This window comes from Trichogramma pretiosum, unplaced genomic scaffold (assembly GCF_000599845.2).
Source record: "Trichogramma pretiosum strain Unisexual culture from Peru unplaced genomic scaffold, Tpre_2.0 scaffold25, whole genome shotgun sequence".
Classification (NCBI taxonomy): Eukaryota; Metazoa; Arthropoda; class Insecta; order Hymenoptera; family Trichogrammatidae; genus Trichogramma; species Trichogramma pretiosum.
In genome coordinates this window covers 592914-620852 of record NW_019641621.1, presented here as the reverse complement: position 1 = coordinate 620852, position 27939 = coordinate 592914, and the positions used below count along the sequence as shown (strand labels likewise).

At 37.6% G+C, this 27939-nt stretch overlaps 5 protein-coding genes across 10 annotated transcripts; 2 read left to right on the top strand and 3 right to left on the bottom strand.

Moving 5' to 3' along the window:
• Nucleotides 1-25: 25 nt before the first annotated feature.
• LOC106654248 (ubiquitin-like modifier-activating enzyme 1) lies at nucleotides 26-6720 on the bottom strand. Of its 2 annotated transcripts, none has more exons than XM_014374030.2 (4): nucleotides 6561-6720; nucleotides 5821-6300; nucleotides 1340-3484; nucleotides 26-777 (listed from the first exon to the last, which is right to left on the bottom strand). In XM_014374030.2, the coding sequence occupies exons 2-4, from the start codon at nucleotides 6185-6187 to the stop codon at nucleotides 134-136; spliced, it is 3156 nt and encodes a 1051-aa protein (XP_014229516.1). In that variant the 5' UTR covers nucleotides 6188-6300; nucleotides 6561-6720; the 3' UTR covers nucleotides 26-133. The 2 variants fall into 2 exon arrangements, with proteins under 2 accessions (XP_014229516.1, XP_014229517.1); XM_014374031.2 differs by lacking the exon at nucleotides 6561-6720 and adding an exon at nucleotides 6396-6418.
• A 466-nt stretch (nucleotides 6721-7186) lies between these two features.
• On the top strand, nucleotides 7187-9201 carry LOC106654121 (S-phase kinase-associated protein 1-like). The gene is made up of 3 exons (XM_014373836.2): nucleotides 7187-7414; nucleotides 8354-8605; nucleotides 8867-9201. The coding sequence occupies exons 2-3, from the start codon at nucleotides 8354-8356 to the stop codon at nucleotides 9026-9028; spliced, it is 414 nt and encodes a 137-aa protein (XP_014229322.1). The 5' UTR covers nucleotides 7187-7414; the 3' UTR covers nucleotides 9029-9201.
• A 944-nt stretch (nucleotides 9202-10145) lies between these two features.
• LOC106654235 (S-phase kinase-associated protein 1-like) lies at nucleotides 10146-12164 on the top strand. The gene is made up of 3 exons (XM_014374010.2): nucleotides 10146-10389; nucleotides 10999-11277; nucleotides 11530-12164. The coding sequence occupies exons 2-3, from the start codon at nucleotides 10999-11001 to the stop codon at nucleotides 11737-11739; spliced, it is 489 nt and encodes a 162-aa protein (XP_014229496.1). The 5' UTR covers nucleotides 10146-10389; the 3' UTR covers nucleotides 11740-12164.
• Nucleotides 12165-12354: 190 nt separating this feature from the next.
• Nucleotides 12355-18512, bottom strand: LOC106654234 (peroxidase-like). Of its 4 annotated transcripts, none has more exons than XM_014374009.2 (8): nucleotides 18343-18512; nucleotides 16494-16634; nucleotides 16101-16422; nucleotides 15805-16010; nucleotides 14696-14872; nucleotides 13373-14620; nucleotides 13193-13298; nucleotides 12355-13111 (listed from the first exon to the last, which is right to left on the bottom strand). In XM_014374009.2, the coding sequence occupies exons 2-8, from the start codon at nucleotides 16621-16623 to the stop codon at nucleotides 13030-13032; spliced, it is 2271 nt and encodes a 756-aa protein (XP_014229495.1). In that variant the 5' UTR covers nucleotides 16624-16634; nucleotides 18343-18512; the 3' UTR covers nucleotides 12355-13029. The 4 variants fall into 4 exon arrangements, with proteins under 4 accessions (XP_014229495.1, XP_014229494.1, XP_014229493.1 ...); XM_014374008.1 differs by lacking the exon at nucleotides 18343-18512 and adding an exon at nucleotides 18216-18335; XM_014374007.2 differs by lacking the exon at nucleotides 18343-18512 and adding an exon at nucleotides 17114-17621.
• A 625-nt stretch (nucleotides 18513-19137) lies between these two features.
• On the bottom strand, nucleotides 19138-26224 carry LOC106654092 (synaptic vesicle glycoprotein 2B-like). 2 transcript variants are annotated; one of them, XM_014373790.2, is made up of 11 exons: nucleotides 25508-26224; nucleotides 25081-25146; nucleotides 22705-22866; nucleotides 21481-21643; nucleotides 21289-21410; nucleotides 20807-21200; nucleotides 20580-20730; nucleotides 20209-20323; nucleotides 19979-20138; nucleotides 19769-19896; nucleotides 19139-19692 (listed from the first exon to the last, which is right to left on the bottom strand). In XM_014373790.2, the coding sequence occupies exons 1-11, from the start codon at nucleotides 25530-25532 to the stop codon at nucleotides 19643-19645; spliced, it is 1536 nt and encodes a 511-aa protein (XP_014229276.1). In that variant the 5' UTR covers nucleotides 25533-26224; the 3' UTR covers nucleotides 19139-19642. The 2 variants fall into 2 exon arrangements, with proteins under 2 accessions (XP_023314628.1, XP_014229276.1); XM_023458860.1 differs by lacking the exons at nucleotides 25081-25146; nucleotides 25508-26224 and adding an exon at nucleotides 23272-23993 and having other exon boundaries at nucleotides 19138-19692.
• Between the last annotated feature and the right edge of the window lie 1715 nt (nucleotides 26225-27939).

Genomic DNA, 27939 nt, shown 5'->3' with positions numbered 1-27939 from the left:
TAAGTGAATAAAAATAATAACAAAGGACCACGAGTATAGAAGAATTTTATTAAATGTAAATTAAACAGTAAAAATTTGCTGAAGTACTGCTGTATACGAAGTACATGTTTTTGCCTCTAAATATTATGTGAATCTACTCTTTATTTAATAAGTATCGAACATATGGTACTTCAACATCATTACCCTCTTCGTCGTTACAACATAACTCAAAAACAAGAGCACGAACATGAGGTTCAATTTTCTTTTTAGAAACTTTTTTCACAACTTCGGACATGGAAAGATGCATTCTCTCTTGACATTTTGGCTTGGCCATAAAGAATGAATACAGCATGCAAACTCCTTGAGAAAGCATTGTTACTTCTAACTTATGTTGCTCTTTGAAATAATCCAAGAATTCCTTAAGGGTCATTTCACCTTGAACTTCAAACCTATCCCACAATGTCCATTCAATATCATAATATTTCAATTTAGGCGCACTTATAGGTTCAGAAAAGCCGAAAAATGGTAAAGCAAGATTGACAAATCCGTTCTTATAATACGAAAGATCTTTGAAGCCTTGTGTTAATTTTATCAACTCCAAACCAACTAAGCCAGCGACAACGCTAGTAGTAGTAGCGATGGCTGGAATGATTTTTCCAGCGATCAATTTACTTGTATGCCGATCGGCAAGTTGAATTTTGTAATTTGAAGCTCGGAGGTTTGATGAAGCTACAATGAAGTCCATATGATAATTGAAATCATCGTCTTTTTCAAATTCCTGAGGATGCATACTGAGTCCTGAAAACAAAATAGAAATCGTTACATATCAATAAAGAGTTTATATTGGCCAATTTAATTTGTTTATGTAAAATTTATTTATTAGAAAACGAATTATAATTTAATTGAGCAATTTAAGAATTCAACAAGCATCTCATTTAGAATATTTCCTCAAATATTTTCGCGTAATTATTATAATATTTTGAACGTTGTAATAACATATAGTAATAACACGGTCAAAGCAAATTTAAGGAAGTGAAAGATTTCGTATCTAGTTAGCGAATCGCGATACGTGTAGAAATGAATTCATAGACGGAATGATATTCAATTACGAGTATAAGCGTAAATAAAAATAACTCGTGATTCAACAGTAAAATAAATTAGTTTAAGAAATCATGATAATAACTTCTTTCTATCTTATTCATCCACACGTGATAAGCGATGATGATGTGTTATTTTTAACGTATTATTTGCACTAATATTTTATCGCCTACCGCGTATTGATGCTGAATTCATATTCAAAAGGGTCGAAACTGTAATAACAGTACAGTAATAAAGATGTTATCAATTTGAAGTTGCATACCTTTTAATTCTTCTGCGGTTGGCAGGGCAGCCTGTAATGTAGTTAATCTTTCGTGATCAAGATTACCATTGCCATTGGATACTTGAAGCTGTGAATCATTCTCAGCAATAGTCACTCCTGATTTCGGTGTGAATTCTGGCACTTGTATGGTGTTGACGAAGCTTGCTATTTCTTCGCGATTATTGGATCCCTTTATGCCGTATACCGCAGCTTTCAAATTGGCTGCCGCGACAATGTAATCGAGGTGCAGACTGTTTGACGCATCAAACGTCAATGGAATCGGGCAGCGTTTTGGTCCGGACCAGAACAGTTGACCACTGGACGTTACTTGATCAGGAGGGAAGTTAAAGAGTAACTGACGTATTTGGTTGTTGAATTGATCTTGCCAATGGTTTCGTGCCCAAACAACGCAGTCGTTGAAGTTTTTCGGTCTTTCGTCAACTAGAGCTCTTTTGACAGACTCCAGAACTTCCAATGGTTGGACACCTGGTAGTTTCAAGGTGCGCTCAACGAAGTGAGGATCGCATATGTATAGAGCTGCATTTTCAGCTCCTTGTTTAAATAGACCTTCGAAACTATCTCTAGCCCATTGGAGAGTATGTTCTATTGCATTAGGGAAGTTTTTCAAAGTACAAATGGGTATGCTTTTTTCTGGAGGATCTTGAGAAGAACTGTAGGATTCTGTCATAAATGGTACAACTACTTGAGTGTTTCCTTTTGTTCCCAATGTTCCAGATTCGAGTAATGGTTTGCGATAGAAGACGCATCTTCGATCCACGTAGATTCTTGCATCGACGTTGTCGAGAGCATTCGCCACGCCGTCCAACTGTTTGAAGAAATCGTCGTTGTAGACGTTTTCTGTTTCAGGACCGACTCGATTTTCATGAGCAACAATGTTTATTTGAGAATTCATCTTTTTAATGGCTTTGGCAGCCGTCGATGATTTTGACTTTTGAACGTCGGAAGGTCTGAAGAGGAACTGGCGATTGAGATTTGATTTTTCAATGTAGTCATTGTCAGTGACGACGATGTGTCCGTTTCCTGAACCGACTCCGAGCATGGCGAAATTTTTGAGTAATTCGCAGCCAATAGCGCCAGCACCCACTATGAAATACTTTGTATCTGCCAACTTGTCGAGCATCGACTTTCCAAAGACGTTGATGAATCGATCGTAACGAGATCCAACTGAAGCGACATTTTCTGGATTGTTTTTCAATACGTCTTTTGGCAAACACTCAATGGCATCGAAATAGAGCCATTGATATATAGGATGGAATTTGCCGGAGCAAGCTTTCATCACTTCTTGAGCGACAATTCCACCCACGACGGCGTTCATTGGACTTACTTCACCTGCTGCGGTTTTACAGAATATACTCATGAATTCCTCCTGAATATCGTAATTCAAGTTATATTCCTTATTCATTGTGTGAGCGATACTCAAGAACTCTTGGTAGTCTGTGTCATTCCAAGTCTTAGGTAGATGATTGAATTTCTCAACGAAAGAATGCAAAGCGATAAATGCCAAATGTTGCTGCTGCACTTGCTCAAATTTAGCAAAATCGCTGATAATGATTTCTGGAGCTTCCAGTGCCTTATTCAGAGGTAAAAACTTCAATATTTTGGGCATCTTCACCTGCTTCACGATACCTCCTTGACGATACTCCGACAGGCCGGACGTGTCGCCGATACTGAAGGTATAGGGTCCGAGAACTTTGATTTTTTTGGGCTCGCAATTGTTGAGCTCCACCATTCCCTGGACCTCGGAGAATGTAACGAAGTCGCCGTCCTCTAGGCCGTGACGAGCGTCGTCCAGGCAAGTGACGACTCCCTGCGCGTCGTGCGAAACGCTTGCTACCATCGAACTCAGGGCGGGTTCGCCGGTGGCGTCAATTACGGTGAACTCGTCACCGAAGTCACAGAATACTTGCGAGAACAGGCCACGAGTGTCGGCGACGATGAAAGCGATTTTGTTTTTGCGGGCCAGTTCCGATAACCTTAACTGTTCCTTCAATGGAGTTTCTGTGATAACTATGACACTAAATTTTTTTAAATACTCCTCGGTCAATGGGCCGGAATAGAATTGTGTTGGTACGTAGTTGTTCAATTCTGATAGTCTTGGATGGCATGCTTCAGCACGATTTCTTCCTGTAAAATCAAGCGAAATTCAATTTAGTATTTTACAACTTTTCATAGGCACAATAAATAAATAAAATGTTCGAATTAATGTGCTTTTTAGCATACGATTTTTCATTTTTCTTTAGGTTTCTCACTGATAAAATTAAGTATTTTTGGGTATTTTGTGTGCTTGAAAGTAACCAAAGGGAAAGTTCGAGAGTGCGATTTATGTCTCGAAAAAGGGAACGTAATTATAAACTCAGTATACGAAGCCCATTGGGTCCGAAACTATGCCGTGTCGAAAGCCCTTTTTTTACCCGTACATTGAAAATTACAATAAGGATTCGATTGCCGAAACAAGTACAATGGGACAGGGCACAATTCAAGACCCGAGCAAGGCCAGAATTTCAGCTTACCAAGGCCGACACAATAGTACGACTTTAAATTTTTCTCATAAGAAAATATGATTTTGCTACTCCGTACTTGAAGCTTCTAGTACAAATCATACATTATAGGCAAAATATTTAAAATTCACTCTACTGCGTCGGTTGCTGCATAAGCACTTTATGGACTGGAGCTGTCAGATTGTCATCCAGAAATGACAATTTCCCAAATTATTATATTGATAAATCCTCTCCAGGTTCAAAAATTAGTTCTTAGAGATATTCGATGTATTAAAGTACATTGAAAATATAGAAGTATCGTGTTTTAAACGAAAAAAGGAAATCTGAATTAATACAATGTACGGGGCCTTCTTTAAACTTTAAACGAAAGTTTTATTAGGATCTAAAGTGAGAATGTGGAGGGTGTAAATACGGTCGTTTTAAGTGCTCAACTATGATACTAAAAGCATTGTATTGGCTATTAAAACGGTCATTAAATATACCACACATAGTCAGTTTAGGTCCCGATTAACGACTTCACGAGAATCTGTGCGTCTTGGTTGTCAACGAAAAGGCGGGGGCTGAGTTTTTTAAGTTTTTATAAAAACACCATATTGAACGCGTGGATAAAAAATTATCAGTGCTTTGAATGCACTCAAGATGCCATATCGCTTTTCTATATCGTTCAAACAAATAAAATTCAGTGAATCAAAACGATTCGCGATTAAATTGGCAGTGAAGGTATTAAAAATTCCAATTAAACTATTAAAAAATTAAAAGGGAAAACTCACGAAGTCAGTTTTTACCATGAAAAGGGGTGCCATAGAAAGACTTATAAACACCTGTTCAATGAAGTAATTTAAACTATTCCATCGAAATTTATACGGCAAAATAGCATAAGGATAAAAGTTTTTCCAAGCAAGTTCTTACGAATTATTTTGAGAAAATATTTATGAAATAAAATGTTTATATTTTTATGTACCGCATAACATGTACCGTCATAACATTATTGAAATAATTACTCATTTTTTTTCAGTTTTTTTTCAAAGATAAGCTGAAAAATGCGTCGCGTGGAATGTTTGTATTCGTGAAAAAATTCTGACGTTGCTTTCACGTATACGTATTTCCGTTTTTAGGTTAAATTGTAAATCATTTTTCAAACGTCCGATTTATTTCAATTATTTAAACAATTTTAAGTATAAAAACTCAATTTGATTACATAGGCAATCATTTCATAAATTTATGTATCAGTTTATTAATTCATGTTGAATAGTTCAATATATTATTTATTTTGAGTGAAAAATAAACATATGCCATAGAAATTAAAATTCTCATTGAATTATTTTCAAAATCTTCTAGTAGTAAACATTGGCTATTATACTTTTCATAATATTCAAGTAACGAAGTAATAATTATTAATTCAGTATATGATCTTTCATGAAATTTATTTAAATCTAAATATGTCATGAATAGCCAGAAGACGATTAGAGGGAGAACAAAACAATGGAGATCATTAAGCTTTGAGGAGAGAGTTGATGAATTTTGAAAAGTATTTTTAGATATTAAGAAGCATAGCTTTTAAAATCCTAAAAATAAACTGATCTTTTCTGTAACCATCATAATATTATGAATAATCAGTATAACCTGCATGAAATTACTTTAAAAAAGATCATCTTGTAGATTTGTAAAAAAATAAGATTTTTTTGTATCAACATTCTATATGACCAACAACAAAATAAAAATTTTAATCATTTGCAATGTTCATCAACTAATAGATACTAAAATAATACCAAAAAATAGTATATTAAGAGGTACTCAGCTATAAAAAAACTACCCTGTAAAGAGTTGGGGTTATCGTCTTTCAAACTAATATTTTGAAAACATGTTCATAAAATTAAGTACTTGGCAAATTAAATTATTAAACTATTGTTATCATTATCATTGATAAAATAAAAATAGATAGTAAGTAATAAAAATGCTCACCAATATCTTCGTTGGTTAAATAAAATTGCGAACACAAATCTTCTATTCCGCATGCTACGGTATCATGTAAAGTTACAGACTTGACTCCACCAAGGATAACATTTTTAGCTATTTCAACGCCAAGTCCACCAAGACCTGAAATAAGCACATCTGAACTAGCCATTCTACGCATAGCATCGTGGCCCAAAACGTAGAGTTGACGAGAGTAAAGTCCTTCATCTATATCTCCTTGCATATCAGACTCAGAGCCATTTTTAGCCATGTTTACAGCTTTTAGAAGGTTTTCTGCACCTCCTAGAGTATCAGCAACTTTTCGCTTTTTACTTGGAGGATCAACAGAATTTTCTACCACTTCAGCACTAGACATCGGACTTTACAGACCTGGGTATAATGCTTTTGATGAAAGCTGATGAATTTCAACAAGAATTTTCAGTCAATTGGAAACTTCGAAAAAAATTATACCGACAATTTTTAGTAGTCCTGTAAACAAAATATCATGAATTTATTAAAGTAAACTAAACAAAATGATCAACTTGAAACTATCGTGAATTTGAAAAATGAACTATACAACACACTATTATCTCGAAGTTATTGAGAGTTTGTCATGAGAAACAGTAGAATTCCGCCAATGACGAATACTACTACCAACAGAATTTTTTTTTTGGTTCGGAACTACAGTACTCTTTTGATCGTCTCAATAATAATCGCGGACCGTGTACTTTATTTGATAAAATTGATACCTTTAACGTTGAGCCTAGCTCAATCATCACCACATTATAAGATTAGCAAACTTTTACAAGAAGGCCACAATGATAATCAAACTAATTTTTGCTATACCCATTAAAGTGCCAACTTTGGTTCAACGCTGTAACACAATCTGCACAAGGAATTGCAAATTTTAATCAGCGAGCGACGGTTTCGGCAATTTCTACAGTTAAAACCGACGTTTAACGCGGTGTTTCGCGCTTGTGACGTGTAGGGGGGCACGACGCGACACGTTTGCCAATTGCCATACCGTTTGAATTCGTTTCGTTCAAAAATTCATAGTTTGCTAAATTTAGAATAATGAGTACCTAAAAAATTATCTAAGTATTATAATTATGAATGATGAAAATCTCACTCTTTAAATTGGAACAGATTGAATGGCGCGCTTTTGACTGTATTTTTTCAAGGCGCGTTGAAAATAATATGAGAGCCTCTGAAAATCTGTAACATATATTATTCTAAAAGGAAAATAATTTTGGTTTCGATCTTTGAAAATTTCAAAGTTTCAATTTTATTGATATTTTTATTTTTATCTCGTAGGATATAGTTTGTAGGGGGGAGGGGAGCTTTGCTTGCGATGAAGCTCTCGACGCTGCTTGTGGTATGATCTGTCACGGACTTGGCAATTTGCTGCGTACTAAACCGGTATTCCATTTCAGGCTTTATCGCAGACGCGTACCGCCTTAATTTTTTAAAGTTTGAACTCGGCTCCGTTTCATAATAATCGAGCCCTTTGTTATTGACGAGTTGTATTACGCACAATAAGCAACGCTTTTTTATTTGTTTCGTCTCCATTGCTGTATACAGAGCTAAAACCAAACCAGTAAAAGTAAGTTTGACACATGATTATACATAAATTATCTTTTATTTTGAGGGTGCAATGCTGTAACTTTAGCTGCATATTTACTTTTATAGCAATTTTTTTCAATCTCACGGTTTTTAACAAAACGAAGGAATTTTAATTAATAGAGTATAAAAAGGCCCTTGGCTGCCACATCAACATAAATCGTATAGGGTACACGTCACGTGTTATCAGCTCGGCTTTGCCTCGACCGACGTACATACATCATTTATTTTGAGCCCTGTAGTATTTTGTTTACATTGAAAAACTTTTCTCGCAACTAACGGTTCCATTACTTTGCTTATTTCCATTCATGGTTCAATTTAGTCCGTTATTTATAAAGTTTTTCAACTTTGGTTAAAAATAAAAACGGCATGACGGGTAAATTTAAGTACCCATCTCTATACGTACTTCTTTATCTCGTTGTTGACTTGTGGCATGTTACGTACTTATGATTATTCTTTAATATGAAACATTTTTCGGTCCGAAAATGACTGAATGTAATACGAAAGCACGATTAAAAAAGACTAATCAAATATATTTTATAGTCTTATTTTTATCTGAAAACCAATTTGAATACATTTATTTTGTCGCTTTTCTACACTTGTTTAAAGTTTCTTAAAATATATTTCAAATAAATGTCTTAAAATGTGTGTGAACATTTACATACCTACTCTATCATTATTTTTTCTGAAATCTCATTAAACTTTTGGAATTTCATAAGCCCCTAAATAAAATCTAAAATCAATGTTTTTCTTGAACAACAATCAGAATAAACTAACTATAAGATCTAGAAATTTTTTAATTTTTTGCCATCAGTAGAAATAAGGCATGATATTCTACTTATAGTTTAATGTATCTAATTCTATAAAATATTATTTAGATAATATTATAATGTATTTAATCTTGTATCTAAATCAATTACAGATGAAAACTATAAAATTGGAATCTGCTGACGGAAAAAAGTTTGAGGTCGATATAGAAGTAGCTAAATGTTCAATAACAATCAAAACGATGCTTGATCTACACGCCGCTTTAGTAGATATTGATAACGAAGCAATTCCTCTTCCCAATGTTAACGGTGATATTTTAAAACTTTTTATTGAGTGGGCCACCCATCATGTAAAAGAGGAAGAAGATGCTGTAAAAATTACCCCTTGGGAACAGAAATTTCTAAAGGTATTTTAAATATATCAAGGTTATACATTCTTACTGTCAACACATACAATTTACTACAAAATACTTAGAAAAAGATAATTTTGTTCGCTCCACCTAATGGTGACTTTAATACACTGAGGCTAATATTAAAGAACTTGATTTATAAAAATTTTCTACTTCAATCACAAATTATAATCTTACAATCCAATTTTTTTTTTAACTAAAGTTATGTATTTTTTTAAAGATCTCAATAATATTCTAATTTTTTTAATAATATTACAGGATCATGACTCACAACTGAGAGAACTCATTATGGCTGCAAATTATTTAGATGTTAAAAGGTTATTAGATATAACATGTTTTGCAGTAGCCCAACAAATAAAAGGAAAATCTCCAGACAAAATTAAGAAAAGATTGGAAGCATTGGTAGATGTTGAAGATTAAAAAGTAAAATGTTACAAGGAAAAAACAATTCCTTTTTTATGTTAAATTTTAAAAATACTTCATTAAACTTCATTTTTTATATCATATAAGTGAATAAATATATTAAAATTGTAAATAAAACCTACAAGAGAAAACAATATCCTGAAGTACTGTTTCTCATTTTTTTAACTTAATCTATTATTGTTTTAATTGATAAGCACTTATAACTGATGAAGATGTTCTGAAAATGCTAAATTGAAAATTGTATATATGGCTAATTTCACTCATGGGTATTTGACCACTTAAAAAGCGTCCTTTTTACCAAACTTTTTTCCAAGACTTGCAATTTTTTAAATATTATTCAAAGAAAATGGAAATTGAAAAACTCATTATTCAAGGAAACCGCTAGTTTTCATAGCCAATTTGAAAAACTCAGTTAACATGTCGTTCGATCTAACATGTTTAAGAAATAAATCCAAGTTACTAAAATTATAATTACCGACTCAATGATACGCAGAATTTTCAAAGAAAGTCGTCCATTTATCAATATTTTCTATTTTCTCCTTTATCTCAATATGGTTTTCAAATTTAATAGATTCTCATTCGAGGTTGCATAAAATGAATCAAGACTAAGTTTTACACTTTACGTCGACGGGAATTCCGTGCACGTTGGATTTTTGTGTACCTATTCAACTGATCAACGGAATTTCCAAGAGTTTTTATATTTTATCTTTGTTGTTGAAAAAATTACCAATATACGAGTGATCAATGCTAAGTGAAAATTCTGGACATCCGACAAGTAATTCAAAATATTCTGAATCAATTTTCACATTTCCATATTGCGTGAAAAGTGAAAGATTCTCTCATTTTCCTCTTGGTTAAGTACCCGCGTCTTTTAACGGAAATAGTTTTTAAATCATCGTCATCGTGTTAACGCTAAGTTTTACAATAAAGTTCGATTTTGACGTTGTAATAATATACAAACCGACAGCCGAAATCGAGCCTTCGTCGTACTCGCTTAGTTCTCGGATTCTCAGAAGCGAGAAAAATTTGAAAGTGCCCGACAGCTGCCCCCCTCTACTTCCAGAACGATCATTACAGATCGTGTATATACTAGCGTGGAACAAAAGCCGTCACGGCGCGCTTTGTAGACGTCGCTTCACTTCCAGCCCAGCTCTCGGCCAAGCAACACCACACGACACTTGCGAGTCGCAACTGGTATTTCATTCCTCTTCAGAGTGTGCACGCATAACCGCCTTAATATTTGGCTTTATTGTAATAATTCAGCGTTTTGGTATTAACAAGTTGTCTTGCTCGCAATAAGCAACGCAATTATTTCTAGTTCATCTTGATTACGACTGTTACAACAAAACCCAGTGAAAGTAAGTTTGATTTTCATTACCCGTAATTCGTCCTTTATTTTAACCTCTTCGATTCGATAGCAACTGTTTCGCGCAAATCCAAGACTCAAAAGCTATTTTCTTGTTTTTTTTTGGGGGATGCTGAAAATGATACTCGTTAACATATTAATCAATGACTCATTAAAACATACAAGTAGATTATTTCCCGCTTGATATTTCAACAAAATGAGGTCGTGCAACTGTTTTGTGTAAATCTTACTTAACTAAACAAAGAGTAACATGAAAATTTCGTGGCTTCATTAAAAATAAACTCATTAAAATTCAGCTGGTTTATTGAATTTTACAGTCTATGTATTAGTACAGTGTATCACTGTAACTTAGAATCTAATAGTATGCTTCTTGTATACATTTGAAAGTACTTGACCAATAATATTTTGATTGTGCCCTCTGTATACACTTGGTCAAAATATATTCTCATGAAACAACAATCTTACCATTTCTAACGATACACTATACTTGGTTATATTCAAAATCTATAAAGACTGTTGATCAACAAACATTTTCAATAACTATCAGTTTCTCATCTAATTACAACTACAATAACTCATACTGTTTCTAATCTAATTACAGATGCCAAATATCAAATTGCAAAGTTCTGATGGAGAGGTGTTCGAGGTGGATGTGGCGATAGCTAAATGCTCAATTACCATCAAAACTATGCTCGAAGATCTAGGCATGGATGAAGATGAAGAGGAAGTTGTTCCTCTACCCAATGTCAATTCAGCTATTTTAAGAAAAGTTATTCAGTGGGCCACGTACCACAAAGATGACCCTCCAGTACCAGAGGAGGATGAAACCAAAGAAAAAAGGACCGATGATATTACTTCGTGGGATGCTGATTTTTTGAAGGTAATTGAGCTAAATTATTGTTTAATACTCTTCGTGTCGCAACACACAATCTTTTTCTATGTAACATGCTGAAAAGTTAAAAATTTTAAATCAAACTTTGAACTAAGACTTGCATTTGAATACTTGATTTTTCAAAAATTAGCTACTATAAATAAAACATCCTAAGCTCGGAATCTAATTATTATGTTCAAAAACTATGCTTTTTTTTGAGATCTTGACAATATTCTCATAAATTTTTATTTTATTTTACAGGTTGACCAAGGAACTTTGTTCGAGCTTATCTTAGCTGCTAATTATTTAGATATTAAAGGCTTGTTAGATGTCACATGTAAAACAGTAGCCAACATGATCAAAGGAAAAACTCCTGAAGAAATAAGAAAAACTTTTAATATCAAGAACGATTTTACTGCTTCTGAAGAGGAGCAAGTACGTAAAGAAAACGAGTGGTGTGAAGAAAAGTAAATTACTCAAAATCTTCTTAATATCAAAATAAATATTTCAATACATTTAATTTTTTTTCTTATAAGTAATAAACACTAATTATCGGTAGCTAAAAGTATAACTTAAAAACGACAAATCTAATTTTACTTAGAGTGACCAGGTTGCTACTTCGCTATTAAGCGTGAGCGTAATGCTGATAGTTAATATCATTTTTAAAGTATAACTAAAAAATCTTTATTTTATTTGAACGTTACTATTAATAAAATTCAAAATTTTGTCGTGATATGTAAATTAGTCTCCTCGTTTACATTTTACAAATTAGCATGATTGTATTAATAGTGCAGTTACTAGTATCATTAAAAATTCATTTTCTCTGTTTAAACACTGTTAAATTGTATTAATCTAATGCATTATTATTAAAAAATAAAAACATTAGAGAGATGAAATTATTTTTGTACTTATTAACCCCAAACAAACATGTATTTTCAATTTTGTAAAAAAAACTTACTTTATTCTGGATCATCAGAATTCTATTTATCGTTAAAATATATGATGCAGCTATATCTTGATTGATTTTTGGAGAAAATTGATAGGTATCATTAATGAAATAAAACTTAACTTGTAAGTCATCAGCACTTAGTTTTAAAATTATTTTATTTACAGAAGTAACTTATGTGTAAAATTTAAATTGATCACAATTCATTACAAGTTAAACTTAAGCTAAAGTAATCAAACCTTGGCAATATAATTGTTTTCTCATTTACATAATGATCGTTTACTATTGCTCCTCACTTTGAAACTTGAATCAATAATTGTTTTTACTCAAACTAGTCTGGATGAGCAAAATTTGAACTCCCATAAAAAATATATTATCAAAAATACTTTAACACAACTTACTACAACGTGAGCTTTTCGCTACTTGCTACTTGCTCTCCATTTGCTGGAAAAAACATGGGTATCCTTGTCAAAATATGTGCTATATTGGCAGATAGAAACAAACGTCGTTGTTTCTTCAATTGAAAACCTTATACTATCTGTACAATGTGATATTTGATCAGTCGATTGTTACACTCGAATGCAACATTAACTCACTCGTAATGCACAATATTAAGTGAATTATTTGATATCTGTACATCGTTAACAATTATTGAATGACTTCATTAACAATCAATGATAAAACGTTAACATAAGAATTATATCTCACGCACTTGATTGCGGATATTATTGCATTCGTTTTGATTCTTATTGGCAATCGAAGTCACTTTCGAAAGTCGATCACAGTTTGAATTGCATCGCGTTGAAAAGTTTAAACTAATATGCGATATTTTCAATCCATTTGGTTAAATCTATGCGTTCTATGGCGTCGAAGTTTTGGCAAGATTGCAGTTCGTTTCTACAAAAGAGGAGAGAAATTTTCATCAAACATTTTCATCTCTATTTAACATTTAGATAGTGTATTAAAAATTTAACTTACCCCACTTGCGGCTTGAGAAAGACGTTGGACTGCATTTTGGCGATATTGTCCCCGTTGTCGCAGAATATTCTGGCTAGAGTGGCTTTCTTCAGTTCAGCCATTTGATCTGCAAAGATTTCAAACGATTAAAATAATCACTCGATCACAGACACATAGTTATAATAAAAAATTCCCACTCACTGGTCGTGAACGGCTTGGGCTGCCTAGTGGAATCGTAGAAAAATCGATCGGCTCTTCTGGTCCTCAAGAATTGCGCTGCTATGAGACACCTAAAAGTCGGACCGATCGCCGCGTCCTCGATCGATCTCTCGGCCAAGCCTCCGACCAGCAGATCCACATCTCCGGGTGTCTTGTAGAGTTTTCGCAGCAACTTGACGCTCTCCCCGGGCACGTGATCCAAGAAATCGTCGAAGCTCTTGGCCTGACGCAGACCGCACAGGTGTCGATAGTCGTTGTAATCGGCCAATCCGTGATCTCGTCCGCGCTGAATGTCGAAGCTCAGCCGATCCAGGCCCGCCGCCGACTCGTTGGTCTTGTACAGCCGGCTCCCCAAGTCAGCCGCCAGGGTAAAATCGAGCTTTCGCGAGCTCTGCCGGGCGAATCCGCGCACCAGTCCGTCCAACGTCTCCCCGGCCTCGAGTAATCTCGGCTCGTAGAAACTCGCTGCGAGCTCGAGACTTTCGTTGGATTTGTGCGCGTCGTAATCGTCCTCGGACACCAGACTCAAGCTGGCCTGCCTCAGGGAGTGGGCGAAAGTCAGCGCGGAGGTGGCCACCTCGTTGTAGACCCCCGGCTCGCTGTTCACGTTGTACAAGCCGTCGTCGTCCGACCGATTCCGAGGCGAGCGATCGGCGATCGTACGGGCGTAGCGTTTACCGATCAGCAGCGGCAGCCACTCGTGGTAGGTGACGTGCTGTATCTCCGCGACGACGATTCGCCTCGCCTCCTGGAAGATCGTCTCGTCGGACCAGTGGGGATTCAGCTTGGCCAGGGCACGGGCCAGTCGATTGTGCTCGCGCAGCCACAGCGTCTGCATCGCCGCGGCTTGGACGTCGCCGTTGATCCGCTGGTCACCCGATACGTAGGAATCGTCGTCGTGAGGCAGGTAGTCGCGATCGTTCTTTCTGGCGACTCGCAGCTGGCCCCCCTGGAAAGAGCGAATCTTGTGCGAGTCGGCCTGGCTCGAGCCGTAGACGTTCGAGGCGTCGAGAAAGTGGCTGGCTTGATTCATCTGCTCGGCCGGTCCCAGGCTGCAGTCGGATCTCAGCGCAGTCATGGATCGCGCGTAATCGAGACATCGGATTCGGTGCCGGGAGTAATCCGCGTCGTCGTCGGGCACGCGGATGGCTTGGCAGTCAGGGTGCACGTAACGCGGCGCCGGCCAGCTGCCGTCCGGCTCGCAGCATCTTATCGGCGCCTTGGTCCAAACTATGCGGTACGATAAAGTAACGATTTATAATAATCAACCGATTTTTTTTTTTTTTTTTCGATCGAATCACATACCCATCTTTCTCGTCGGCGTGAAGGACAGATCGTGGCTGACGAAGCGGGACCACTGCATGAAGGCCAGCGTCTTGTCCCCCTCCTGTCGGTCCGTACGACGACTGCTCAGGGTGGCGCTGACCAGTCGCGGATTCGGCAGCGCGTGAACTCCGAACTCTTTTTTGGGACTTTGAATGCCTGTCGTTGTACAATACAAAAATACTATATTATCGTCGAGGAAAAGTAAACAATCGCTATATGCGTACGTAAACATCGATTTTCTTCGCGAGTACATCAAGCTCGCCTACGTATATATTTGTAAGTACCCCAATACTAAAATCTAAGTTGGCTAAACGTTTTCCGAACGATTATGAGAATGAGATGTATTTTCGAATGAGCTACTTCTCGAATGGTTGTCACGAATTTGTATATTTAAATTAGTGAATCGTTAGTAATGTGATGTACCGAAAATGAGCCCCTCTAATCGTAAATCATAGAAATCTCAACAATTTTCTTTTCAACTTAATCTTTCACTAAAACACTAACACAGCGATAACGAATTAATGGTAATTTTCAAACAAGCACCTCCAATTTCGCCTCTCACATTCACTTAGATACAAACAAAGATATAAACAATAATTAATATATGAATATCCGAATGATTTACATACACATGCGCTATTTCCTGGACAGAGTCGGTCGCAGACTTTTTTTTTTTATAAATAATTGCGTTCGCTGCTACCGATGATTATACACTATAAATCACGTATCAATTATCCTCATTACGCCGTGCTCAATTACGCTCAAAATAACTGTAATACAAATCGTTATAATATAGCATATTTAATAGAATTAGTTGTTTCTTATTTTTTGTTTTGTTTTTGAATTGATTAATAAAATATTATCGATGATTGCTTTTACAAAAATCTCATAAGATTTTCAATCTCGAATAATTGGCTGCTGTCGGTACTTTCGAGAGTACGACTTCGATAATCACTCGCATCTCGTTGATGAAATAAAATTAGTTCATTAGTTCACCCCATGTATCGTTATAATTTAAAAAAAAAAATTAGCCATGTTTTCAGACCTCGAAGCAGTAATTGTCCCAAAAAAAAAACGAGAGATCTTACCGTCCGTATACTCAGGCAGCAGAATCCTGTCGTAAGCGGTAAAGGCGCTACCCCACTGGGGATTTTCCAGATTGTTGCAGCTGCCGTCGACGCTTCGGTACTTGGCCGAGGGATCGCAGAGAATGTGCTGCTGGCTGCCGGAGCACGGCCGATCCAGCCTCAGGGTGGAAACGTAGCGCGAGCACTCGGCGGCGCTCAGGCCGAACCTGAATCGCATATACATAGAGTTAATTTCGTTGTTGTATGGTCAAGACGGTAACGCTAAATTAATATAAAAAAAATCATCCAATAATAACCTCAGACAGTGGACCTGAGTGAGCTGCATCGACGCGCCGATCGCCACTAGCGAGTCGTAATTCTTGTCCAGAGCCTGGTCGTTGGTCGGCCGATCGTGCGCGTACTGGCCGTAGGCGGGCGTGCCGGGCCGCGGTGCAATTTCCGCGTTAACCAGATTACTCTCCAGCCTCCTCTGCAGCGACAGCCTAAATTTGGAAAAATCGATCGAGTCGTTGAGGCCCTGGTTCATCGATTTCAGTACGCGTTTTTTGGCGTGAGCGAAGGTGCTGACGCTCGAAGGTGATTCGTCGCCTGTAGCGGGTCTCAACTGCAGCGATCCTCCTGTCGTCGTCGGGTTATTTTAGAATAATTTCGTTTGAGACATTCGAGTGAATTATCGAGAGATGATTTACCATCGTGGAAGTAATTGTGCGAGCGATGGGGCAGTTCGAAGGCTCGATTATTGTTCTGGGATTGTCCGAATAGTTGGCCGGTTTGGAAAAATACCCATAGAATGGCTATGGTCGCTATGGAGCCCGCCATGCCTCCTCTAACTGAAATGCAACGTTCGTTTATTTAGCCTTGATCGCTTACGATATTTTCCAAAGTAATGTGCTCAATGGTAAGATTTGTATTTACATCAATGATTTTTAAATAATTTCATAATAAATCATATCTAATTAATTTAAAACAAAAAGTAGTAAGAATGAATTTTAAATTTAAATGTGGTATTTTCATTTTAAATTAGATATAACGCACATCATCTGTTTGTTCTATAAACATTCAAAAATTAGCCTTTATTCGTCATAAAACTATCAGTCAACATCGATTTCGAATTAATCAGCGTTACATTATTTTAATATAAATATATCTATATGGGCCGCACTGCGCGCCGCGCATCGCCGCAGTGAGTCCAACGAATGTATTCTGGAAATTTCCAGAGCGTAGGCGTACCAATGTGAGTTTGCCACCGCCCCAGTAGCCTGGCAAGAATCATATTCGTTACAACGAGTGATAGTATAGGGTCATTTACCAAAATAAAAATCCGCGGACTTGCTCGATCCTTTGAACATTTTTTTCGTTCTCGTTACAGTTTTGCAGCAGTGTCACTTTTGATAATGTATTGGGATGTAATAATAATATACTGTTTTACCGGCAGTCTTGTTTACATGCTATAAACACTCGCGAAATAAAAACATATCCACTTCGTATCAATAAAGATATTTTACACCGTGAACTCCGTTTAGCTAAGGCAGTGTTTATCATAGTTCGGTCTTGAAGCACTTCACTCCATTACGTATACCGACTTCTAATTATTCATATTTTTGTAAATAAATAGAGTCATCGGTGCCGCTCCAATTAGTCAATGTCAACGATACCGACAACAATCGCGTGGACGGCGTTCTCCATCAAAGATTATTATATATTTCAGGCGATGCAAGTGTCAAAGAGAATCTTCTTCGCGATTAAATAATGTGTTCTATCTACACGCGTGACAGCTGCAGCGGAGGTGGGAACGAGCGACTGCGCGACTGCGACGTTCGAGATTCTTCAGCGAACCAAAACAATACTGAAATACATACGGCACAGAGGCCCCTCCACTGTACACTCTTGCCGTATCGCGCCGTCCTTTTCTCGCGCGTATACGTCGAAGCGCACGGCACAATACACGAAATACGAGCGAAAAATAATCACTCGTTCGACACGTGCTCGTTTAGCCGGTTTTATTGATGTTTTTACGCGTGTTTTGATGCGCTCGCTCGTTGCTGCTGCTGCTTTTCGATATAAATTTTTATCTAATTGTTGTTTAAAAGTGCACCGAGGTTGCAGTGAAAAATTTCCAGATTTTATATTACTTTGTGTTGTATACGCTGCGTGCTTTGTAACGAGAAAAAAATTTTCAAATACATCTAACTCTTTCAAATACTTAAAAGTCAGCTTTCAATTTGATACATTTAAATTCTATGCGTGCTATTTCCTATTCTTTTTACAAAATTATAAATAAAAATATGTCTATCTGACGAAAATTGTTGTACAATTTAAATCATATCAGTTCGTCATACTGCACGGATTACCTCAAAAGTTTAAAATAATTAAACTCGTAACTCGTCTGTAAAATAATTGTATTCACTTACATGAAATGGTTCAATCACCGCAGAAAATGTATTTTTAAACACTGAATTTACGAAAAAAAATGTACCGAAATAAATCTTTATCACGTGCTCGTAACAATACGTCACGTTGCAATGAATGAAAAATTACCTCGATTGTTTATTCTTGACTCAACCGAAGGCTCACACTTTTAAAACTTCAAATTTGTTCAAATCACTATTGAATATTGTCGAAAAGTGTAGCAGCGAATCTTGAGTCGAAGTTTAATATATATAAGATTTTTTCCTCGGCCGACCGAGAATCAGGCGGAACGAGAAGCCTTAAATTCCCCGGAGCAACTGACCTTTCGATCGACTCACTGATGCTTATATCAGCTATGAAGTGATACACAATCTTTTATCGGCTCCTATTTCCGTTGGTTTTCATTTCTCGTGCCTCCGCGTCGAATCTCTCGCCTGCGAACTCGAGAGAGAGAACTCGGATGTGTGTAAGTATGTATTTGCCAGTGAGCGATGTGCGTTACTCATCTGTTATTTTTTGAAAATTATTTGTTCTTGAATTTATAAATCATCGGCCGTTTGATTAGAGCTCGGCAGGCAAAGTCAATATGTAAAAACCCCCTGTGAATAATGAAGCGTAATTTTTTGGAGCAACTATTTTGGGGAAAAATCGGTTTGTTAAGATTTCGTATATGAAATGGGGAAAAAATTTCTTTCAATCGTGCCTGATACAAAAAAACAACAGTCTATCGAAAACAATCGATCGTTATAAATTCTTCTGTTCCTGGTATTAATTATTCCACATTGTAAAAACCTTGATTTTATTTCTGCAAGACCATGAATTATTCTTATCGTTTTTCTCGGATCTTCTTTTAAAATGTCTCGAGCGCGCGATTATCGTTTAATTTTTCGTTAGAAATAGAACGGAAATCAATTCAGTACGCAAAAGAGTAGTAGTTTTTTTTTGAGTAAAAAAGTAATATATATTTTATACTGTTTTTCATCAGTTAACAGAGAACTTAAGCGATATTATAAATTTTATAAACTTATAAAATACGAATTAACAAACTAGAGATTCGCACATCATCAACAACAACAACAACGACACAAACTCTTCTTTTTTTTTAAATATATAAAATCTATATAAATGCTCATATGTACAAACAAGAACTTTCGCGACTATAAATATCGATCATTATTTACAGCTGAGAAAACTCATTAAAATTAATAAAAAGTATCTAATACACGATAATTTGTTTAAATTCGAAATACAATTATTTGTCCTAGGATGAAATTTAATAACACAATCGACTAACAAGTAAATCTTTGAAAACTTAACGATAAAATAAAGCTATGTAGATTAATATCATTCGTTTATACACATACATGCCGAAACGTCATCGGCAAATTTCTTTGATAAACCTATTATTTATTAATTATTATGTATTTGTTCATGACGACGTTCTCTTTTTGGGCAGAACCAGTACCAGAGCTGCGCAAGCTGTAAAAAGAAGAAGAAAGATAAAAATTGGGAAAAAGTTTTGTTTTTTCGTTTCAATGAAATATATAATAATTACCAAAGCACACGGCGCCGATCATCATGAACGGTCCGAGGCAGTCCAAACTGAGCAGCACCGGAAAGAGGACGTTACCGACGACCGCGCCCAAGCGACCGATGACCATCGTCACGCTGAGTGCCATCGTTCTGCAAAACAAAATGAAGAAAAGAAATTAATAAATAATCAATAAATCATCGATCATTCTATTTGGAAAGCGAGATGATTTACCTGAGAGACGTGGGGAACATGTCCACGACGACGTTGTTGACTATCGTGCCGCCTATGCTCGTCAGAGCGACGAATACCGACGATATGCCGAGGATGCTCCTGGAGTCCTCGCCCCAGTACAACGCGAAGCAGCAGGTCGCGGCTCCGAGGAAGCAGATAACTGCGAGACAAAATTTTTCGAATAGTTACAAAAAACTTTTATGGAATGTGTAAAAAAAAGATTAACTTACTCATGAGTATCCTTTTGCTGACGTAATTGACGAGAGTTTTGGCCACCATGTAACCGATAACGGAAGCCACCGAGATGACGATCGAGTTTATGTAAACGGTAGCGTCGACGGTAGCCTGCGAAGATAACGAAAAAAAATTTTTTTCTCATGTAGATAAAAGTCAAAGAGCGTGCAATTTCGAAGCACTTTTTCGAGAGAACCGATCTATAATTATCGCAATTTCTCGTATACAGGGAAAAACTAGAGCAAAGCCGATAATTATCTTTTATTGACATTTTCATCGCTATATTACGCGGGGCAAGGATTTTATCGGAACGCAAACGTTGTATTTATTATACGCGCGTGTGTATGTGCATTATCGTCGGACTTACGTCAGAGCAGCCGCCGGTGACCGTAGGCTCGGGTGGCGGCACCTCGCTGATCTTGGCGCACATCGTCTTGGACGGACCCCCGGCGTGCTTCGAGTCGTACACCGACAGCATGGCAAACAGCATCGGCATCCACAGCTTCAGCGTGTTGGATCTGAAGAACAAAAGAAACGATGATGCATTTTTTTCATCGAAATTTTATCGATATAATAATTGTATAGAATAATTACCCGATGGTGGCGCCGAACTGGATGAAGGCGGTGAGCACGAGGGTGACGACGTTGGGCGGCAGAAAGATCGGCTGTATCTGCTTCAAGCTGCCGACGACGGTCTGCTTGAACGTGACGCTCGTTATCTTCACCGTCTCCTCCTCCTCGAGGCACTTGACCGGATAAGTGTCGGGATCCTTGCCGGTGTTGAGCGAGTAGATCTTCTTGAAGACCTGCAGGGCGTCGTCGTGCCTGTGCTTGGCCATCAGAAATCTCGGACTCTCGGGGAAGAAGCAGAGCGCGACGCTGGCCACGAGGCCCGGCAGCGAGCACAGGCCCAGGAAGAGCCGCCACGAGGTCACGGGCAGATATTCACCCAGCGTCCATTTGTGCGGTATGATGAGCCATGCCAGACCTGAGCGCACACAGCAAAACAAAACAAAAAATGAATAAAATCGACGACGTTGATATTTAATTTTAATAAATTTTTTAATCGTGCTTACACGAGAGGGTGATATTTCCAAGGGCGAAGCCGACGCCCATCCACATGTAGACCTGGGCACGAAGTTGCTCGCCGTGAACCTCGGCCAGGTAGGACTGCAGCGCCGCGTACGGCCCGGATATGCTGCAAAATAGTATAGACGGAAATTTTAATTTACACGTCTCGTCCAGAAAATTATAATCGAAACACTTACATTATGCCGTCGACCAATTTGAAGACTATGAGCTGCCACGAGGCCTGACTGAAGCAGCTGCCCAGATTGCAGACGGCCGTGCAGAGGAAGCCGAACACCATGATCTTGCGCCGACCGTAGGCGTCCACGATGAAGCCCCACGCGAAGGACGTTATGATCATTCCTTCGAGCAAAAAAAAAAAAAGTATTAAATCAATAAACCAGATTTATTTTTTTTTCTTCTTATTAACGTAATAAAATCTGCATATCGATATCGTCGTGCATAACAATGACAGTGTCGTCCGGAGTTAGACGCGTGATTGTGGCATACACGCTGCTGCTTGTCTATAAATTATGCGCGTTGATGTAATTACACATGCAAGAATTTTGCGAGCCTCCGGGGCCGTCTCTCCTCTGCTTATTCTCCTTATCAATGAAATGCCGAAACGACTGACGTACATTTTTACTCAATAAAATCGAGCTATTCAAATTATTTCGGCTTAATCCGATAATATTTCATTCAATGTTTATATATGTATTATTTATCTCTCTCTCGTCACGGAGCTAGCTTGTCTGGTCGCGCGCGCGCGCGGAAGACAGGTAGGCACATTTCGCGCCGCGACAAAATGACGCGGGGCCGTTTTTTTTTTAACTACGAAAAAATGGGTATACCCCTTGATCGGATGAAAAATGCAATTCATCTTCGAAAAGGTGACAACTATTTATGTATACCTGGTTGATTGGCGGCGTGGGGGCGCCGTTCGTGTTTATAAATTATTATAAATGCGTTGCACAATAGTTATTATACGGTCGCCGCCGCCGCCTCGGAATCTCTCGTAACGTTTCAAAAGTTTTCCCTCTTTTTTTTCTCTCTCCCTCTCTTTCTCTATTTTTTTATCGCAAAATCTCTATTACCGAACTTCGGGAGAGAAATAACCGTTCGTAAATTTCGACCGATGATTAATTGCGCGGATCGTTGATAATTCTGCACTTTCGATATCGATTTACAACAAAGACCATTTATGTAATTGCTGCTTTTTCTTGGGTTTTAGAAGAAATATGCAACGACAAAAGTGTCACATTACGACTCCCGTGACGAATACATATATCTCGTTAGGATGACATACGGTCGCGAGCGGTAAATAACGGCTCTCTTGCGTAATTTTTTTTCTAAAACTTTATTAACCGGAAATGAGTTTTTTTTTGTTTGTGTACGCACGAAGCTAAAAAATTTTTTGTATTTACCTGCAAAAGACATGGAGTTGAGCAGTCCCTTGTCCACCATCGTCAGCTCCAGATCGCACTCCGCCGACGGCAGTATGTAGGACATGGACGTGGACGCGTAGACGTTCGCCCAGCACACCGGCAACATTGCCAGCAGCAGTAAGTGATTGAATTTTCCATTTCCTATAGAGAAACAGCAGCGAGGCGAATGAAATTTTAGATTGTCAAAATTCATACGGGCTATTTGTAATCATGTATCGACACGAATGTGTTACTTGGGTATATGTAAACATACATTTGTATTTTGTAGATAATAAATATTAAATGAGTTCATTGGTTGTGCAACTGCGATTAATTATTTATACGCGAGAAAAGTGCAAAAAATGTTTGCTTCGAATCAAAGGTTTTATCTCGATTACAATCAAATATTATTCAACGATTGCGCAATTTTCTTTTCTCGGCATCTCTTAATGGCAGTTCAGGACCAACGATGAGAACGAGTATAGTGTTAGACAAAAGTGTGTTAGAGAGAATGTTATTTGTTGTATATAAAAAAAATCGTGACAAAAATTTTGTATTAGTACATACTTTACCATGACTGTCAGAATCAAATCGTTAAACTGTTGCGGAAAACTCAACATATGCACGAGGCAGCCCTGATTTGAATAATCAATGACCCACATAATGCTTATCCTATTAAAATATGTAATTTTGTTGAGAATAATGACGCCCACGACATTAATTTTATTAATTGAATTTTTTTGTTTTTGTAAGGGTCGACCAGCATACAACATTTCACTGTTATTATATCGAATTGTACACGTGGGATGGGCGGGGGTATGAATGGGAAAAAAAAGAAAAGATTTCTGAATCACGGAGAGGCTGTCGGAATTTGTTAAAAAAAAGGTTGAAACCAAGTCACGCGTGCCAAAGAGAAACAAAACGTTGCGATTGTTTTCGTATATTTTGGAAAAGTGTAATTGCTCGTAAGATCAAGAGCTTTGAGCATCAGACAATCGCGATTATACTTTATGCAAATTTTGGGTTTAAAAAACAAATCCAAGATTGAACAATGAAAGACACGCAAACATTCGTTACATTACATAGAAATAAATCAATGCTAGATACATTCGTGAATGGATTTTTCACTTGGCAAAACATTGATAACAGTGTCAATACTAACGCAAGGTGCAATAAAACAATTACTTATACCGGATCCCGACTTCCTCTCGGATTTATGGTATTACAATAGTGTCAAAGTACGAAGAAATGTGTGAAAAAAATTTGGGCAAAAAATTTATGTGATAATATTTTAATAGTAACCAACATTTTTTTCACACATGTTACAAATTTTTTTTGTATGGGATTGCTTACATTTCCTCAATGCAGAATTTTCACATTTTCGCATTCTTCAAAGAAATGCATAAACAAGCGTAAAATTCGAAATATTCAAATGCGTGTTTTGTACTCATTATTTAATTTACTTTTTAAGGGTTGAAAATCTGTGAAAATATATTAAAATGTTGTTACATCCCCCATACTTTTACATTTTCAATGCCCTGCTCAGGAATTTAAATTTTCCAAGGAGAGCATAATTTTTTCAACTCCAGAATTTTACCTGCTCGACTCGGACCACGAAGTGCTGACTCCAACAAAATCGGCAGTAGGTCGTCTTTCGATATGACAAATGTAAAAACTTTAATTAATCACAAAAAACGCTTTTGAATACGTCTCGAATTTTTTGAGCACTGGCTTATGGCACTCTCTCGTACATGACAGTGTGAAAAATTTTTCCGATATTTATACTGCGAATTAAAAAAACATCGAGAAAACAAACTCAAGGAGTTTAAAAACTCATTATATATACTTGTCAAATTATTGGACCAGTTGCTTAAATTTGAATCGAATCGACGATGCTTAGCTTCCGAAACTTAAGCATTACACATGGTATATAAGTACAATATAATCGACGGCGACAAAAAACGTTCTTATCGATAAACTGTCTGTTTTCGCAGTTATTTTCATAAAAAACTTATATAATTGTTTTTTTAAGGGTAAATTTTATGTTACGACGATGCACAAAAAATCAAGTATTAATAACGTTACTCGTTAGCGATATCAAAAAAAGTCTTTGGAATAAAAGATTCTCGTTTTTAATGGTTAGATTGGGTTATAATTATTACACGCATACACACGCACTCACACTCACACACACACGCAATCGATTAAAAGAGAAGAAAGTAGCGTATCGGAAAGAAAGAAGCATAAAGAGAGAGAGATAACGGAAATATATATTGCAAAATTAGTCATAGAGAGAATTAATCATGCAACAGAGTCGAGAGAATTATACGTACGTAATAATATTTATAAATGAGTAGAATAAAAATGTGCGTTTACCTGTGAGTTCTATGGCTCGCTCGAAATCCACGGGGCCCTCGTCGACTGGCTCAGGCTTACTGTTAGCTGCAATGCACACACACACAAAAAAATCAAGTTGGCAGATTTTCGTACATTATTTTTTGCATCGCACGCGTGTGCGACGATGCTTTATATGGCTAATTTGTGCGACGCGCGCGCGGACCGACACGTGCCTCGTAATTCAACGGATTTTATACACTGGAACGTGTCAAAAAAAAAAAGGAAAAAATGGAAGAAAAAAAAGAATGCGAGTGTAAAAATTGACGCGTGCGCTACTGTGGTACTGCGGTCGATCGGCATTTAATACACATATATAATACTAGTTTTGCCTTATCGCGCTGCGCGGCTCGCGCTCCACTGAAATTCGTACGTATGCTATATATTATGCTCAATGTGTACTACTCACCTTCATGTTTCACCGGTGACTTCATCACATCACACGCAGCCGCGACGATTTTCTCAATTTCTCTCTCGCTCGTATGCGTGTGTGTGTGTGTTGGACAAAAACTGGCGGCGGTTCGACTGGCTTCAACCCCCTATGTATGCAGAGATGCTTTCGGGAAAAGATCGGCAAATGAATCGGGAGACCTTTTCCTCCGTTGGATTTGGTACAACGACACTCAACTACTCCGAAAACACTACTGATACTGCAACACTACTCTCAATTGCCGATCGATCGATGCAATGCACGAATCACAAAAAAAAAAATGAGAAAGAAATTCACTCGCGTGTTGTCGCGCACTCACGCACCGCAATCTCCGATTGTTAAGACAGATAGGGTGGGGGCTGATGCTGCTATACTGCTACTACTGCTGTATTTTATATATTGTTATTACTCAGAGAGAAACATGCAAAAAAAGTAGTCGTAGCTAGAGAAAAGTTTCGTCACATTTATATCATCGATTTTCTGGATTTATAACTGTTCGTCGTCGTCGGCGGTGGCTGTACTTTTTTTTGTTACTGTATGCACTGCTGCTTCGATACCGGTCTACACAATCGCTTCGTGGCTCGTCGTCGTCGTGCTCGGAATTGTTGTGATTCCGGTGATCGAATGAGTGGATCTTTGGGAGATCGCGCCGTTTTAAAGGCGTCGCGTCGCGTCGCGCGCGCGGCCGTTGATAGCAAATAATAATTGGGAGCGCGCTTAGTAGCAGCAGCAGCAGCAGTGGCAGCAGCGATACACATACACACACACCTGTGTGCCGCGAGATAAGAGAGTGTCTAGAGAGAGAGAGAGAACAGAGTCGCGCGCGGCTCACCTCTCGTTGGTCGCACTTACACCTCTCTCGATTTCCAAATAAACACACGTACACATAAATAGCGATGCAGCGGATAGATACAACTCTTTTCCATGCCGATCGCGTGGCCCGATCGATGCCATTTCTTTTTTTTTTCTTTTTCATACCCCACCCCCGTTGTATGTACATCGAGAGATCTTCGAGAAGGCTCTCACGGCGCATTTTTGCCCGAGATTATTTTATACCGCGTGTTTACTTTTGTGTGCAGTCGTATGTGTCGACGATAGGCATCGATGTTACAATAAAATTTCTTTTTTTTTCGCCTCGAATAGAAGAATCACGCATCGCGTCGCGCGTTGTATCCATCAAGGTGTGTTTCTCTCGTTACTCATTGATTCCGATATGTAATATTGCCGCTGTGTACATCGCGATTTCGAGTGCCTTCGGAAAATTTTCTTCGACTCGCTCGTAGTACGTATTCGAGTGTGTATAGATCCACGCATAAGAGGCTCCCCGGGAGGCTTTTCGATGTACAATTCCTATTGCGGCTTACGTTTTTTTTTCAAATTTACAAATCAATAAATTTAACAAAAAATAAATAAATAAAAATGGACTTATCTCGGCGGATACGTCGTTTTTTTTTCTCCGCACACCGTATTACTTGCAATATCACTCAAAAATTTATATTATAAATTTATCGGAATGAATTCTCGACAACAATATTCCGTTCGTCTTCTGTAAATATTCGTATTTAAATTATTTTGTAAAAGCGAAATTAGTTGAAAGCCAGAAAAAGGCAGCAGTTATCATGGGTCTCGACGAAAGGAGTCTCTCTGGCGCCTACCTACTCCCGTGTTTCTGCGCGGCGCTCAATATTCATTTGTTCTCATTATAAACCATTTTATAAATTCGTATTTGATGTATACGATTTTGAATAATCCTTTATCTTTTTTTTCTTTCGTCGCCATAAATAAATTAACTCGAATCCCAAGTTTATAGAAAATCGTTCGAATCGTCGCCGCTTGGCTCACGGTCTCGTTCAAATTTGGCGCTCGCGGACCTCTGAGTCAAAAAAAAACGTGTCTCCTCCTGGCCTGACTCACGAACTTTCCAAATATTTCGTTAAAAAAAAATTTATCATCGAAACAATTCGGCACACGCTTCACCGCGCATTCGTTGCAACGCGTGAAATCTCAGCCGCAGCGAGCAAAAAAAAAAAAAAATCTCTCGAGTACAGGTGGCAACGCGGGTACACACAAATTATTTATTCTCGTATACACGCGTCGAATCGGAAGAAAACTGGTCGACAATTTTGGGCTTTGACTCACACGTTCTCGACTTCCTCGAATTTCGCATCCTTTATTATTACTTCAACGCGGCGAATTATAGCGGTTTTCGTCACTTCAAATTCTTCGATTCGGCTGAAAATTATCGCTGCGGAAGTGACTACTAAACTATCGACCAATTGCCTAAAAAAAAAAAAATCTTTAATTGTAATTTTATGCGCAGTGACATCAATGCGTATAATTTGACACGAGCGATACAGGTATGCGTTATTATTATAGCGATCTCTCTCTCTCGAAATGCAACAAACCCGATG

Coding starts and splice junctions, on each gene's coding strand:
- LOC106654248 (XM_014374030.2), bottom strand. CDS start 6,187: ATGTCTAGTGCTGAAGTGGTAGAAAATTCTGTTGATCCTCCAAGTAAA. Junction 3,485..5,820: donor TTTAACCAACGAAGATATTG/GTGAGCATTTTT, acceptor TTGATTTTACAG/GAAGAAATCGTGCTGAAGCA. Junction 778..1,339: donor AACCGCAGAAGAATTAAAAG/GTATGCAACTTC, acceptor TTTTGTTTTCAG/GACTCAGTATGCATCCTCAG.
- LOC106654121 (XM_014373836.2), top strand. CDS start 8,354: ATGAAAACTATAAAATTGGAATCTGCTGACGGAAAAAAGTTTGAGGTC. Junction 8,606..8,866: donor GGGAACAGAAATTTCTAAAG/GTATTTTAAATA, acceptor ATAATATTACAG/GATCATGACTCACAACTGAG.
- LOC106654235 (XM_014374010.2), top strand. CDS start 10,999: ATGCCAAATATCAAATTGCAAAGTTCTGATGGAGAGGTGTTCGAGGTG. Junction 11,278..11,529: donor GGGATGCTGATTTTTTGAAG/GTAATTGAGCTA, acceptor TTTATTTTACAG/GTTGACCAAGGAACTTTGTT.
- LOC106654234 (XM_023458846.1), bottom strand. CDS start 17,077: ATGATTCTTGCCAGGCTACTGGGGCGGTGGCAAACTCACATTG. Junction 16,011..16,100: donor ACTCAGGTCCACTGTCTGAG/GTTATTATTGGA, acceptor TATGCGATTCAG/GTTCGGCCTGAGCGCCGCCG. Junction 14,621..14,695: donor CACGCCGACGAGAAAGATGG/GTATGTGATTCG, acceptor CGTACCGCATAG/TTTGGACCAAGGCGCCGATA.
- LOC106654092 (XM_014373790.2), bottom strand. CDS start 25,532: ATGAAGTCACCGGTGAAACATGAAG. Junction 20,731..20,806: donor CAGTTCGGCGCCACCATCGG/GTAATTATTCTA, acceptor TTTGTTCTTCAG/ATCCAACACGCTGAAGCTGT. Junction 20,324..20,579: donor TCACCGGCGGCTGCTCTGAC/GTAAGTCCGACG, acceptor TTATCTTCGCAG/GCTACCGTCGACGCTACCGT.